General features: G+C 38.6%; 1 protein-coding gene across 1 annotated transcript in view; it reads right to left on the bottom strand.

Annotated features, from left to right (window-relative positions):
• LOC149305649 (autotaxin-like) overlaps nt 1-16,102 on the bottom strand; it is a 39,902-nt gene that overhangs the window by 12,926 nt on the left and 10,874 nt on the right. Inside the window, exons 4-19 of the mRNA XM_089477270.1 lie at nt 13,417-13,542; nt 12,596-12,656; nt 11,531-11,628; nt 11,140-11,219; nt 10,415-10,534; nt 10,056-10,111; nt 9,398-9,463; nt 8,927-8,999; nt 8,507-8,615; nt 6,894-7,010; nt 3,887-3,918; nt 3,517-3,644; nt 2,974-3,061; nt 2,629-2,716; nt 1,771-1,943; nt 1,295-1,343 (exon numbers count right to left, since the gene is read on the bottom strand). Of these exons, the coding sequence (XP_089333396.1) occupies nt 1,295-1,343; nt 1,771-1,943; nt 2,629-2,716; nt 2,974-3,061; nt 3,517-3,644; nt 3,887-3,918; nt 6,894-7,010; nt 8,507-8,615; nt 8,927-8,999; nt 9,398-9,463; nt 10,056-10,111; nt 10,415-10,534; nt 11,140-11,219; nt 11,531-11,628; nt 12,596-12,656; nt 13,417-13,542 (1,464 nt within the window). The remainder of the gene's footprint in view (nt 1-1,294; nt 1,344-1,770; nt 1,944-2,628; nt 2,717-2,973; nt 3,062-3,516; nt 3,645-3,886; nt 3,919-6,893; nt 7,011-8,506; nt 8,616-8,926; nt 9,000-9,397; nt 9,464-10,055; nt 10,112-10,414; nt 10,535-11,139; nt 11,220-11,530; nt 11,629-12,595; nt 12,657-13,416; nt 13,543-16,102) is intronic.

Below are 16,102 nucleotides of genomic sequence, written 5' to 3' on the forward strand. Positions count from 1 at the left end.
CCCCTGGAGTGTGGCGCCCTGTGCGGTCGCACACCCCAAAGGTCGGCCCTGCTCTAAGGGGCCGGCCTTAGGGGTCTGCGGCCGCACAGGGTTTAAATAAAAACATCGGGGTTTTTTTTCAACTTTATTTAACATCCTCCATGTTAAATAAAGTTAAAAAAACTTTATTTAACATCCTCCATGTTAAATAAAGTTTTTTTTAACTTTATTTAACATGGAGGATGTTAAATAAAGTTAAAAAAAAAACCCCGATGTTTTAATTTAAATCCTGTGCGGCCGCAGACACGTAAGGCCGGCCTTGGTGGGGACTTCCCGGCCCCTTAGAGTGGCGGACCCGGTCGCAGGTGCGGCGGGCCTAAGGGGCAGGCGCCCCTTATGCCCTGCGTTAATGCGGCCGTAGGCCGTAGGCAAATCCCCCGTGTTTCCCCGAAAGTAAGACATATGTCTTACTTTCGGGGTACGGCTTATATTAGCTGACCCCTCTGAAACTCCCGATACGTCTTACTATCGGGGGTGTCTTACTATCGGGGAAACACGGTATCTCCGTAAGAAGTTATAGCTTTATGACTTACCAAATAGTCCTAAGTAAAGCACAGACTAGAAATAGATAGAAGAGAGTCCAGAGCTCCAATGTCCCTTTTTTGTAACTCATGCATGCTTTGGCTGGAGGAAAGTGTTCCCGCTAAAGTTAATTACAAGGTAAAGCTCAACTATTGTATGCGTTAAAGTGTAAAAAGCTTGCAGCGTCCCTTTAAAGATTCTATACTTGGAACCTAAACCTTTTCTGGATAGATGCAATGACCACAGCAAGGAGACCGTGTTACTAAATATATACGTTCATGAAAAAGACAAAAAACAGATACAAACTACATACAAAAATATGTGAAAATAAGCGAAAGAGGAAGGGATGACCTTTTATTTTAAAGCTTACAGAACTGTATCAAGTGTAAGCAATAATACCATTATTGCATGTTCTCAGGATTTAGAAATTAGTTTTATATTAATTAAGGGAACATCTGCCTTATATGGTAGAAGATAAACTATATGGGTATTAAAGTTAAGTTCAAAGTTTTTAAAGACAATGTAAAATGTTTATATCATAAACCGTGGTTTAAATCGGCCAGTCTGCTACAATCCAGCCATGCTGATTATGTGGAAATACCATCTGATAAATATTACTGTATGTTTTACATGACTAAATATAACAAATTAACAGTAATAAGGTAATGCTTTATAAATCAGGAACAACCATTTGTTTATAAGTCACACAGAAACATTTATATCAAAAACTTACCATCTGCTACTTTGGGATAAAGACGTTTATTCAGCTCCTCGGCTTTATTCTTCCCACATAATAAAAAAACAAAAACAAGATACCTTCACTTAAAGCAAACATTACGCTACTGAACAGAACACAGTTTGTGTAAATAGTACATTAAAATGCCAGATGAGAAAGTAGAAAAGATTGGCAGATACCTATCAGAGAACAATACTCAAGACAATTTCTCTAGATCAGCAAAATGTAATTCAAATAATGCTGAAAACACCGCTAGAGCATGTCTATATCAGCTGTCACTCAGCAAGCAAATTAGAAGTTGTGTAAGAAATGTATCTTGTTACGTTAAGTCATGATGAGCAGCAATGTGGAGAAACCCCAGTTCCAGATTACAAGAAAGCTATCCATACATTTCTCAACAGATGTGCAATCACTTCTTAAGATGAAAGGGCAGTAGTTAAAATATAGAGCTGGCTAATTATGGCGCTGCTTACCTTGTCATCACATAAGCATCCCAGCTCTTCATTTACGGTGGATGGAATCAGGGTTATGGGCAAAGGTTTGGAGATGTCCTCGGGCATTGTTGGCTTATAGGAGGCAACTCGTAAAAGGTGGTTTAAGCTCCCATGCGTTCCGTTGTTAGGAGCGGGTTTTAAGCCAAGGATATCTGTTCACAAGACAAGAAACTGTGAGCTTACAGTTGACAACCTATATAACCCCAAACAGATATTAAAAATGACACATAGGTAAAACGCAGCATTATATTATACAGTAACATTGTATACTTCAACTCTGGCAGATTGCTGGTGATTTATTACCTGGTTAGAAAATTGTTAATTGTAAGTATCACTGTGAATTGAGTGTCACTCAACAAAAGTCATGCCATACTAAGGTTATATTTTAAAAACACCTTAAGGCAAGTGACAGATATGCACATGGAAGCTGCATGGTAAAGGAGTGGTGGGGAGTTCAATATAAAACGATCCCAAAATAAGGTAACAAATATATCATGTCAGGACGCATGGCTCCTGCTTTTGTCTAGCTCTGTTATAGTATTATAGCTGTGGCCGGTAGTGTTCAAAGCAGAGGCTGGCATTCTCCCAAACAGCGTAGGACAAGCAACCTCAGCATGTTTCCCTCTCACAGACAGACATCTAAAAGACTGCCATCTCTAACGAAAAGTTAAGGTCTTGTTACATACACTTGTATCAGTCTAAGGTTGCAGAAATATGTTACAGAACCCGATACATGGAGCTGAATATATATATATACTGAAATGGATTTAGAACACTTGATCCAATTGTGACAATATTTAGTTATACATACAATAAAGGGAACAGGGGATGACTTACCACACATGACATTGTACAGCTCAATATTCTCAAATGGCGGCACCTTCGTCTTATACTTAAACGTTGGCCCATGTCCTATAAAGACGGTCTTTAAAGAAAATAATAATCCTGTTAGACGCTGTAAAACCTGTTTGGTATTATTAACAATTTCTCATATGGGGGTTATGTACAAAGAGTGGCGCTTAATATGCAAATTTGCTCTTTTTATACACGCCTCTATTACCATTTATTTTGCATGCATATGGCTACTTTATAGGTTTCTTTTGCCTTTTTGTGCCAACTGCACCAAATTATTCTTAGCAGCACTTTTTATACACAACACCTATTGTCATTACCATCCAGTACCTGCATACTGCTGATTTTATTGTCATAACCATGGTCACCTTGGAAAGTACATTTATTGCCTGGTTTCTTGTGGACATCCATTGGTTTTCTGCATAAAGAGATCAGAAGGGCAGTTAACACAAAAACAAACATTAAGGGGAAAAAAAAGCAGGGGTAAAAAGAACAGATAAACCAAGATTGATGCAGTATCAAAGAATAGGATCTCATATCTCCCAAGCATCCATGCATATGGGACCCAAAACCCTCTAACCTCTTTCCAATGCCAATGTCCCTTTAAACTAGTGTTCTACATTACCGTCACCAAAAAAAAACAAAACAAAAAAAAAAACGTAAAGCCCTATAAAAGCCCAGCCACTAACCATACACTTTAAAACTAAAGTGCCCCTCCTTGGTAATGTGCTACTGCCTTTATATTATACGAAGCACAGTTTGAGAAACCATGCTGTAGAAGTTGTACAGTGTTTTGTTAAGTGGTTTTCTCATTAAAACAAAAACAACAAAAAAAAAAACTTTAAAAATCACAGCAAACACCACTGAGCCTACCTTGCGACGTGCCACGTTCGGTCTACCAGAAGATGAATGTCCTCAATCCTTCGGTTATTTGCATAGTGCAAACGTTTGGGAAGGTGCTGCTTCAGGTAAGGCTTAAAGTGTTGGTCGGGCTTCTTACACTAAGAAATTAATGATTATATTACACTACTATATTAAAGGGGGGGGGGACAAACAAAAAAACACACACACACCATAGAAAAATATATACTGTACATATATGATTCGCAAAAGTGTTGTGGGACCAGGGGCCACAGAAGTTGTATTAATATCTCTACAGCAGGGGTTCCTCGCTGGGAACGCTCGCTCTAAGTTGAAACAAAAGTAAGCCATTTATTTGGAATGAAAAGCCACATATACGTACCGTGAGATTTGCAACAACTGCCTTGGGATCATCTAGAAATAAAAATGGGAAAACACGAAAGCTTTTACAATTTGTTGATGATATAATGTAATATAAACTGTAAAATAAAAAGGAACAAAGCCCATGACACTACAAATCGCTTGTGTGCGCCAAACAAACATTGTTTTAAGATAAGCTATGCTGTCCAATGATGAAAACAACATCAATGCAGGTGGGCAACAATGGAGGAGACCAATCAGCCTAAGCCATAGGAGTGTGTAAAGCAACATGGCATGCTCGCTGCAGAAATATTTCCTCATATAATTATATACACATGCAAAAAATATCTATATATTTTCTACCAAAATCACAATGTTTTTTCAGTATATGCAACCGTGGGAAATGCTTAATGGCATAGACTGAAGAAAACTGTGTTCAATTTTCAATGCACTGAACCATCTAAATCGTGCATTGAAAATGGAATGACTTACCACTAGGACTATTTCTTCTCATCCAGACATGACAGTACACATGCTTTTCTCTGGAAATCAGGCTGCATTTATGAGCATCGTATCTGCCTGATAATTTAGTCTTCTTTTTGTTTCCTACTGCTTTAGAGCAGCAGTGACCTGGAAGAGGAAGTGCTTTCTTATATATATATATCTGCCTCTCCAGGTTCATCCTGTCCTATAGTTAGTCGAAGGGTGTGTACTGTCATGTGCATCTCTGGGAACTCTCTGGGTTTCTCCTGGAGACTCCGGGGAAGCGCTGCTTCTCCTGTTCCTCAGCGAAAAACTCCAAGTTGGGGGAAAGGCGTTGTGACACGCCCCACTCCTGCCCACTTCCCCTCCAACCACACCGGTTTTCCAGCAACGTCAGTGGGACCGCCCACCAACGTCAGTGGGACCGCCTACCCGCATCCCGATTAGAGAGGCCGCCGGGTAGCTGGAGCATGAAAGATCCCAGGTATGGTCATGTGACATAGATGGAATTGGAATTTTATTCCTACTAACAAATGAGATGTTATGAAGCTTTTGTTATGGACGGTAATGTGAAGGTGCTGGGTGTTATCAGCCTACGAGTACTTTGCTTTGACGAGAAAGGTCTTCCTCGCGTTTACAGAATGCAAATCATTAAATACTTTAGCGACCATTTATGATAATGATTGTATCTGTAAAGGTGCTACGTGGGTTGAGAGCTACGTAGATCGACCTTTACCACGACAAACACCGCATAGTCACAAAAGTTGGGCCTACGGAAAATAGTTTAACGTTTTGCATTCAAGCGGTTAGGTTATGCACGAGTCGCACTGTACCCACGTAATAGTGATCGCACTTTTACATAAAAACTACAGATATTCATTTCACAAATGAGTTTCCTCTTTTGAATAGAAATGCAATTGTTCGCTTGCCAAGCAAGCTCTGAACGGATTACTAGGAGCTGCCTGGCACTTTGTGGTACAGACTGGGACTTTTCAGATTAACAAATGCTTCAAGCTGAATGGGTTCATTAGCATATCCCAGGAAGCAATGAGGAAATAAAACAATATCAGGGTGTGATTCTCTTCGTTAACAAGTGAAAGCTTTTTCTTCCTTTACCAGGAACTTGAAAATCAAACAGAACCTTAAAAAAATTTTTGGTAATCATCAATACGAAGCATTTGGTACAAAAACAGAGGCGTACGATGGAACTGGTATTCACATCCACCGCTTGATCTGTATCTTGAGCGAGTCTCTTGGGGAGCTTGGCCCCTACTAAAGCCGAACAATGCAACATTCTTGGTGCTACGCTCTCCAATACTAGCCATAAAGTCTTCTGAAAGTGACAGAATTTTTACATGCGGTTTAATGAGCCATGTAAATATTCCTTTTGCACATAGGGCAGACTAAATTTCTGAAGAATGGAAGGTTGTATAGTTTGGCATCACAAATTTAGCAGAGTATTCTTAGTTTATGAAAATGGTGTGTCTAATACTGTAAGTTGGCTAAACAACACATGCTGCTCTGGCATGGGTATTGAGGCTTTAAAAGGGACAAGGTAAGGTTCAAATGATTTAAATTTATATTATATATATATATACATACATAGTGAGAGTAGGTTCTCACCCTATTGAGAGTGTGCCTTGACGTGGCGGGTGAGCTTAATTATGCTTTGGCCAATTCATATAACCAAAACCTCTCATTTATATTATGTTTATATATTTGTTGCCAACTTTATTAGGGTGAGAAGCGCAGACAGTATTTTGTTTTTTGTATACATTGTACAGCCAACACACTGTATTTGCAGCATGCTCACACTGTTTGGTAGGCCTCATATTATACATTTGTATTATTTGAGCCTGAGACTAGCTTAGCGCACCGACATTTTTTCTTTTCTCTTATATATATCATGTCCTGATGAAAGTCAGTAATGACTGAAACGTCGACTTGACTTTGAATAAAATGAAATTGTCTATTTAAAGACCTGGAGTGCTGACCTTTTTGAAAGTGTTTTACATGGAAACTGCTGGTTACTAGCACCGGGCTTGGAATATTTGGAATGGTGTGCAATGGACTCTGTGAGTAAATTATATATATATATATATACACACACACACATACACACACATCCGACCGGTGAGCCCAGCTCAGGTCATGTCCAAAATATTTCCCCTTTGTCCAAGCCGTGCCACTATTTAATGACATCACAGGCATATGTATAGGACATATACATCCCTTGTCACAGGCATATGTGTAGACATATACATACCTTGTGTTTTACAGGTTTCTGTCAGAGTAGACTTAAGTTTACATGCCTACCCAGAACACTATGCATGATCTATGTGTGGTGTTCGGCTCTAATGTATATTATTATAATAAAAAAACAGATTGTTGCCAATTATTTTTCAGATCTGTAAACCGCGGATACAATGAAACCACTTACATTCATAATGTCACCAATTTTCCAGCACCATAGTATTGCATTTTTGAAAACAAAACAAAATATGGATTAACAAGGAATTACTATTTTAAAGCTTGCAGCTCCTTACGTTTGCCATTGCTCTTGGGTCGCATACGTCCTAATGAACCAGGCAATAAATAAAAGTCATCCATGTTTATATAGGTATTCAGAAATTCAGTCCTTTCACAGCTAGCTTCCTCCATACCTGTAAATGAAACATAAAACAATTTAAAAACCGCAAGGAAAGGTTTAAATCTGAATAATCATAACTTCTTTCAGTGGGATATATAACTGATTGCATTAATCCAAAAAGAACTGGTCAGTCACGCAGAGAAGAAATTGAGAAAAACCCTGGTCTTCACTGAACACGAATTAGTTAGATACGGTTAATCATTATTCATTTATTTATACAGCTTCATCACATTTTGTAGGTTTAAGCAATAGGTGCATGAAAGAACAATTGGATTTACAGAAGCAAAAAGGTGAGGAGAGGGCCTTTACAATCCTTATTAACCCTAGGCCACTTTGAAAGATCATTCAGACTGCATATTAGGCTGGGTTGAAGTGGAAAACTTTGTAATGGGGATTTTAATGTTCCCTAAAATATATAAAAAAAAAAAAAAAAAGAATCATAGCCAATAATGTTTCCAATGAAATCACACTCTAAAAATCTGCATTATACCCGATAAATATTAGAGCGCCGCCACTCTGTGCATGAAGGACCCTACTGTGCCTTAAGGCTTCAGAGACCAGCTCATGCACGCCAACGTATCAGCACCCATGCAGCTATAATTGTACTATTTATTAACAACAGGCCGGTAAACCGTACGCCCCCCCCCACTACAAGGCCAGCTAGATTATTATTATCTGCCCTACACAAGAATAGGATCATACCAGAGGCAGAAAAAGGAAAAGAATTTCAGGTGCCAGAACCAAACTGTAACTTTCAAAGAAAGAATATAAAAAGTAACAATTCCTAACAGAGCCTGTGCTGGAACATTATCAGTAAACGGCCTGGGACTGTTCCCAACACAGGTCAGGGTCACCTCCATGGTTCTATAAAGCAGCATATCATGTCAAAAAAATAAATTAATAAAAAAAAAAATAAAAAAAATAAAAAGCTAGCGCAAAACCCACAAAAACTAAATAGACTAGAGAAAAATACATTCTGACTTTCTTTTAGTATAGTCAAAAAATGTCCTTCAACACCATGTTTTTCTAAGAAGCAGATGATTTTATATAATTTGAAATGAGGGACTGGTATTAAAGTGGAGAGTGGAATTAAGTACAAGAACATTAGAAAAACAGCAGCGCAAGTACAGTTTGTTCACATGCGCGATCACAAAACAACTTCTTAACAATGAGGCCACAAGTGAATAGATTGCAAGAAGCAATGCAATAATAACCCTTAGAAAATGCCGGCTAGTTAATTAAAAAAATAATAATCAAAACAAAAGCACTGAAGGAAAAGGAATTCTGAAGCGGTTTATCTCCCCAGCTGGACGTCTAGATACACAGTTGGAAGCTGGAAAACATTTCCTCCGGCACAAAAAGTAAACTTGCGATATACTTTAAAAGGGACATAAAGTGTTCACTTAAAGCTGATCTTGCAGGTGACTTTCTGACTATTAGTTAGACTAGTATTTATTAACAGCCTTCACTACTAAGAATTTATAAGTACAGAAATCACATGATGATTACCATGATCTCCAACAAAGATAATATTGACACATCTATGTAGCTTCATTTGTTTCAAGCCATCCATTAACATGCCTACAAGTCTGTCGATGTCCGTTAGGTAATCGTCCAACTACAACAAAAGAAAAAGGTAGGTAAGGAAGAGGTAATTCTGTTACGGGTAGGTGAACAACTCATAACAGGAATGAAAACTTCAAGTGATCTCAAAAATCTGATGTTACAATCAGTCCCAAAATCCTCATGGGTGTGCGTTCAATTTCAAGAGGTTGGGCAGAGGGTAGACCATGCCACTAGCATACATTTTTATTGTATATTATAGGTACCTGTGACCAAATTAGACTTCAAGTATTGCTATCTACGTAATTAAAACAAGGCTATAAAGAAATTTGCAATGTGTAACACACCCCACCATGATATACAAACCTCTGGGCTCTTAGGTCCATGTTTATGCCCTGCTTGATCTGGCTGCTCCGAGTAAAGCGCATAAACATATGGTCTGAAACGTAAACGATAAAAAAATGTTAACATTTTATTTTCTTCCTTCAATGTATTCTTTTCCCCCTAAAAAAAAAAAATGAATGGTCTTCTTATAGGAAATGGAATCTTTTGTTTAAATTGAGAACCATTTATTGAGGCAGCACAGAATTTTTTTATTTTTCTTTTAAAGTTACATACTAAGTTTTGTGGCCCCCTTTTTTGCCATACATACAAACACAATAAATGTAATGTTATAGTTTCTATGAAAACAGTGTATTAAAATGACAGCAACCTCAAGATAAAAAAGTAAAATTTAAAAAGAGCAGGAAAGGTTACATATACATAATCCTACAAGCCAAAATAAATAGATATGCAAATAAGTAATATTCTATTTTTTTTTATAGCCGTCCAGCTTACCTTTCAGTGTCGGGTAAACTGAGCCATTTTAATACAGTTAAAACTCTTCGTTCTTGAACAATAGCCCTAAAATATAAGGGGGAAAATCATGCGAAACGGACCACAGGTTGTCTGTACAATGTAACACTATACGCTCCATAAATATCCACGCGAACCACTGGTTGTAATGGATTATTGACAATAGTTGGAATAATTAGAAAATATTTTACATCAATGTAAATTTTTGTATCTCATAACTTAGATTATTTGAGTAATGTTCTTAAGCACATAATGCACTGAAAATCCCCAGAAACATAGTAAAGATATGGGATCACAGTGACGCTGTCGTTATTTTCGTTAGCCATTTGTCCAGGGTTCGGAGCGTAACAGATCAGATGGGAAAGATGGCAGACACACATAATAAACTCTGATCTCACATTTGTATGTATTATAATTCCTGTAAATATTACATTAAAACAATAATCTAGATCATTTGTTAATCGTTACAAAAAAAAAAAAAAGGCTAAAGTATATTATATATATATACACGCATGTGTTTTATTGTTGTTTTTTTTTTGTCTTTACTGCAATCACCTAGAACAGAACATTGTGCTCAGGCTGCAACTCAAAACTACTGTATTTTTTGTTGACACAACAAGATCTGCCTATAAAAACTTACATTGGCCAGAAGAAAGTAGCTGCCTTCACCCCTTGTTCTGCTGAAGTAATCCAAATCTAAAAGAGAAAAAAAAAAAAATAATAATTCTTTACTTCTTTAATGCGCAGGTTTCAGACATTGTAATTTTACAGCTAAAGGTATTCTCCAGCGTTAGTTTATAGCATACGGAAGCTTCTCATCCGCTAGACACGTGCGAAAGCACATATACTCCAGGTGTGTAGATGACTTACATTGTATAGTGGTTCTCATTCTCTAACATTTTCATCTTAAGTTTTTATATAGTGAAATATGGGAGAAAATGTACATATTTTGGCTTCTGTAAAAATAAAAGAAATCAATGCACTTAGCAGTAAACTTACAGGCTGGCCTCCCCACCATCTGTGATTAAATTTTTCACGGGAGCGAAGGCTGAAATTGGCATCAAAAACAGGATCGTACATTGAATTCCCAACAATTCCATGTGATTCTGGATAAAGCCCCTGTACACAGGTATAGATATGGAGTTATAATCATGCATTGTTCATTTTTATAGCTACACAAAACATATGTATTACAGTTCAATATTGTAAATGTGTACTCATGTCTCATTAGGTTATTTTTTTCACCTATTATGAATGGACAGGATCAGAATTACAAGCTAGATTACTATTTTGCTGGAGCAGACGCTCCTCACCATGCCACTGGAGACAGCATCTAGTCTGTCTAAATCAGGGGTTCTCAAACTGCGGCCCTCCAGCTGCTGCAGGACTACATCTCCCATACTCCTCAGCCAGCCTCTTAGCTGAAGGAGCATTATGGGAGATGTAGTCCTGCAGCAGCTGGAGGGCCGCAGTTTGAGAACCCCTGGTCTAAATGCTTTTCTACGAGAGCTGAAGCTCTTTCCCTTAAAGGGACATTCCAGCAATCATATATTAACTTATGACAGGAGCATATGATAGAAACATACAATAGATTTCCTACAACAGCTTCCTATCAACAACTACAACACAAATTCCAAACAAGATGTGTAAAGGATATGACAATTTGTCTCATTTTTCTTTATCAAAACAGAATTGTCCAAACAATTGCAGTGAAGATACATTACCGTTGCTAAAGTGTACAAATTTGGGAATGTTTTTGTTGGATAAACTGGTCTCATGTATGGAGAGTGTGTTCCACATGTTCCTATTTGGATAAAACACAAAAACAAATGAAAAAAAATTTTTTAAAGACTATTTTTCAAAGATGAATCGATAATATATCAATAGTTTGAGAAAGTATTTTGCCACAGGAAGAGGTTACTAGAAAGAAAGAACAAAAAAAAAAAAAGGGAGGTATTTTAACACAGGTTTCTTGCGACAAAAGGTCCTACTTGAGAGTTAAAATACTTTGCAGTAACTAATACACCAATACAATACGGATTTAAACAGGTTCCCAATTAACGGCAGAAACCTGGTGTTAAAAAGGACATTTGTTTGAATGCTGGTCAAACTTACTAAGTTTATCAATGTTTGGCATTTTTTTATGTCCTTCCTTCATGTATGAAGCACGAAACCCATCAACAGAAAATATAATAAGAGGCGGACGAACAAACCTAAGGGGGAAAAAATGAATGAATTAATTTAAAATTAACATATTAAAATATAAAAAGCAGATCAGTGAGAGAAAATAAAAATCAAATACAGACACAGGTGCCTATTCCTATATGCCAAGGTTGGACAAGTTCCTTGACTACCAACTACTACTTGCTGGTACTTTTTTGTGCCATTTGGGTGTATTATTGCACAGCTGGCTCATAAAATATCATAAGAAAAATACATTGGATACTCGTCATCTGATGGTGCCTTGATCTCCTAACATTGCACATGGCCCAGTTGGACATTAAGCGTCCCCACTCTACAGCTAATGGTAACCCACTTTATTAAAGTGCTCTGTGAGCCACCGTGTTGATAATCATGTCTACACAAGACAATTGGTAACTGTGAGCCACGCAGACAAATGAGACGTTGTGATGCTTAATGAGGGTTTAGATGCCTTATAGGACCTCTAAATTCCGCTAGGAACAGAATATATGCCTGAATGTTTGCCCAACTCTGGGGTATACTCACGAAAGTGGACAATAGTTGAACATTTCCCCTCCATTATGGAGGCCAACTCCAGTGGGTTTCCTCTTAAAGAAGGGCTGAGATGGCCCTGTGCCATGGATAAATTGGAGCATTCTCTCTATATTAATAACACGCAACACATCTGAAATGTTCAACTCCCCTCCAAACTGCCACATTAGTGAATACACCCCTGTCCACTGTAATCTTTTCATTTGATATTTTCAGTGGTCCTTAAGTAAAAAGTGGTGGAAGCGCAGCATAAATAGCAAAAATAAGATTATCCTATAGTAGAAATCATTGCCTAAACAACCACAGCACAGTCAAAGAGAGGCATTGTAATTGGTTTCAGGTAATACTCACTGCCAGACACACACACACACAAACAGATCATTATAGAAACACCTACATAATATTCAAAATAAAAAGTATTTTCGGAAATAAGCAGATATTCATTACCCTAACGGACATTCTGGGTACTTAATTTCTTCACATTCATCATCCACCCAGTGCGTACTACCTAAAAAGGATAAAATAAATATATTATATAAAACGTTTACTCAGACACACAACAGAAGATTACAAAATACCATAATTTAAACAAATGTGAGGAACTAGTATTAGCTTCATAAGGGACTTTCATGGGAAACTTCCTAGAATTTATCATACGTTTTGGAATTGTGACATAAGATAGAAGAAATGAGGAGGAATTGTAGGAGAGGATATTGTTGCAGTTACGATGTGTAGCTGCTGATTCTGATTGGCCCGATTATATAAAGTGGGGGTGCGACCTATAAATCGGGATTTAGCAATTCGTATCGCCCGACGCCCAAGACATGCAGCTCTGTGCGCCGGCAGGTCCCCCCCCCCCCATTTAGCCCTGCTGCGGGCTCCTCTCTGGCAGCCGGTTGACATCTTCTCCTTGCGCTTAGACAACCTCAGCTGCTGCCCAGTACTTTATAGCCTTTTTATAAGCACCCCTAAACGATGCACTCTATAAGTAAGGTGCACTATGATTTAAGGTTAATGTGGCGCGTTAAATCCCAGCAAACCATTACAGCTCTGCCTGAGAAGGTGGTTTTCCCTTGTACTGTTTTTCCCGTACGTTTGCCGTGCGCTACGAGCTAGACTTGGGCAAACATACCCCTATCTAGCGTTTCATGAGCTTTCAAGAAGCAATACATTTACTTATAAGGCGGACCACCAGACTACCGAATACAGCATCTCCTACTGGATCAATACAATAAGAGACAACAAAATTGGTTTACAGCAAAATTAACCTTTGCATACGACTTGATAGTTTGGGCAGCAATCGCCTTTGGCCAGACAGTCATCAGAGCAGTGACAAGCGTTGTCCTCATTTCGTACCTCTCCACATCTATCTCTTGTGCAGCCCCATGAACGGCCTGCATTTAAAGTAAAAATAAAACAAAAAAGAATTACTATGTTACAGAACCCCAGCAGATAACATTAGTGAGGCCCTGAATAACCAAGAGTGATTTGATTATATTGTAGGTTAAATACAGCAGTTTGTATACAGAAGTTTTGTTCCAGAATGCCGGTTGTCGGGAATCGGGAGGATAGACTTTATGTTTCGGTTAAAAGGTGCAGCGTGTGTGTAAACTTGGAGACACAAGTGAGAAGAAGTGATAATGCCTGAAGAGAGAGAGACGTCATGAGAAGAGCTAAGAAGTTAGCTAGGAGAGCGAGGACAAGAGCAGACGTATGAGGGCAGTGTTAACGGCTCAGTAGAGAACCGGTCAGGAGTTTCAATTTTGATCCGGAGGGTATGGGCAGCCGGTGGAGGAATTGGCACGGTGGGGAAACAGATGGCGCGAAACACAATGAGAGGATCAGCCTTTTAGATAAAAGGCGGGAGGCAAGTTGGCAGAGAGTGGATGTAATCAGGATACCACAGGGGCATGACTTGGTGTTTTAGTTGCATCTTGTGATCGATTTGAGGGGTAAAGGATAGAGACAGAGTCATCAATATCCTCAAGGTAGATTGTGGCACGTTATCTAGTTAAATACATTTAGTACAAATTTTTTTTTTTTAAATGATATAGATTAACCCATTTACATTAAAGTTTTTTTTAGTCTATTGTTTTAGTGATGTTGATGTAATGTTGTTCATGCGCCTAGGTTGCGGCTGTAAAACAAGCGCATCTTAAATGCGAATAGAACGCCGAAGAAGCAAGATACTAACAGAGAAGAGGAATAATATGTAAAAAATATAATTTACCAACACAGAGCTAGAGTTTCTCTACGGATCTTATGAATTTTATTTGTAGAAGTTTTTAGACTAGTTTTATTTTCCCTCTCAATAATAAAATTACCTTACAGAAACCTCCCCTTCACACGCGAGCACAAAAAGAAAATTGTTTAACCACGTCTGCTGGAAAATTGAGAATTTTGCAAACATTTTAATTGGTCAACACAGAGAGGTTTCAAAACACGTGTCAGCATTACATAGTGTTCCTTCGTACAGGAACAATGCGTATATTATTCCACACCAAGAGCGAAGTGCAGAATATTTACATCAATAGACGGCCTGTGCTCGCTAGTTACAGCTGCAGCAGAACTCCCACCCCGACGGGTCCTGTAGTCCCGGAAAAGATAGAGGGCTTCAGTTCGCCCGGCCCTGGTGTTGATCTACAAAAGGGGCGCTCGTTGCAAAGTGGAAACGTTAAGATGTACGGTTAAAAAAAGGCAGGCGCAGCGCATGTATGTATATAGTAAACGCCAAAACAAAAACATACAGGAATACATACGTTGTTCTAAAACGGCCGGTTACACGCCAGGAACGCGAGGACCTTGGGAAGGCGGAGGGTATAAAACCAGCAGTGTTCTGCATGAAGTCTGATGGCACAACAGCATAAGTGGCGAAGCCGCAAGTAAGTTTAGCAAGGTCTACCCTAACAAATCTCCTTATGTCCCATTAGCCTCTTACACACGCTCAAACAAGCTCAACAGTGTTTGATTAAGCAACGAGTTCATATTGTGCCCTGTGTTCGCAAAATTGTCATAAAAAAAAGTGACATTCATTGGGAATAACATGTATTTATTAAGTGGTTTCTGTAATTAGAGAGAGTGGTGACCCAGATCAGATTAAATCCAACCACCTCCCACATTCAGAATCTCTAAACCACATTTACGCCTGGCTTTAATTAACCCTTTCACCCCAAGACACCTCCCAGGAGACCCTTTGATAAAGTTATTTCAACTACAAATCAGCAGTTTTAATTGTATATTTGTAAGAGATTAGTGAGGAAGACATGAGACACGTAGATAAGGCTTATGAGGGGGGCTGCACCACTGAACGGTGCGTCTCACAGCAGTTAACGAGAAGGATCCCTTGGTACTTATCATTAGCACATACAATCCATGCATACATATAAAGGTTTGTTTGCAGCACACAAGAAAGTAGCGTGGTGCAATGTAACACGGAACAAAGGACCTCAAGATAGAGAATGTGTGAAAGTGTGTGGCGTGTTTGGTTTAATCAGTCTAATGTAGGAGTTTGCAGAGTTCCCCCCCAGTAGACATCTGCAGCCTCTAAAAAGGATGACAATTTTACTCTCTTGCTTTTCATGTAAATAAGCATTTGATTATCAGTCACCATTCATCCTAATTGGTTTGGAAAGCAACGAGCGGCTATACATTGCTTTATTTAGGGGGATAGATGAGAGCATAACAGACTTTGATGGGGAGGGGGACCCTACCCTCTGATAAATTAATTTGTCCTGAGACTACACGCACCTGCGCGTACCAGACTCCAGACACATATCCTAGGGGGTTAAAGTGGTTATACCGGGCAGCACGCTGAAGAATCGGATCCCTCCCTTCTTTCTTTGCACCGCTTCTTAACATATCTGAAAATCAACTGTATTTCACTCAAGAAACACCCCTGAAAACTCCACTCATGTCCAAAATATTCATGTTTTTACCCCCCAAAGAAATACCAAA

This window comes from Sceloporus occidentalis, unplaced genomic scaffold (genome assembly GCF_023333645.1).
Source record: "Sceloporus occidentalis isolate IW3139 unplaced genomic scaffold, rSceOcc1.0.p SCAF_11, whole genome shotgun sequence".
NCBI classification, from domain to species: Eukaryota; Metazoa; Chordata; class Lepidosauria; order Squamata; family Phrynosomatidae; genus Sceloporus; species Sceloporus occidentalis.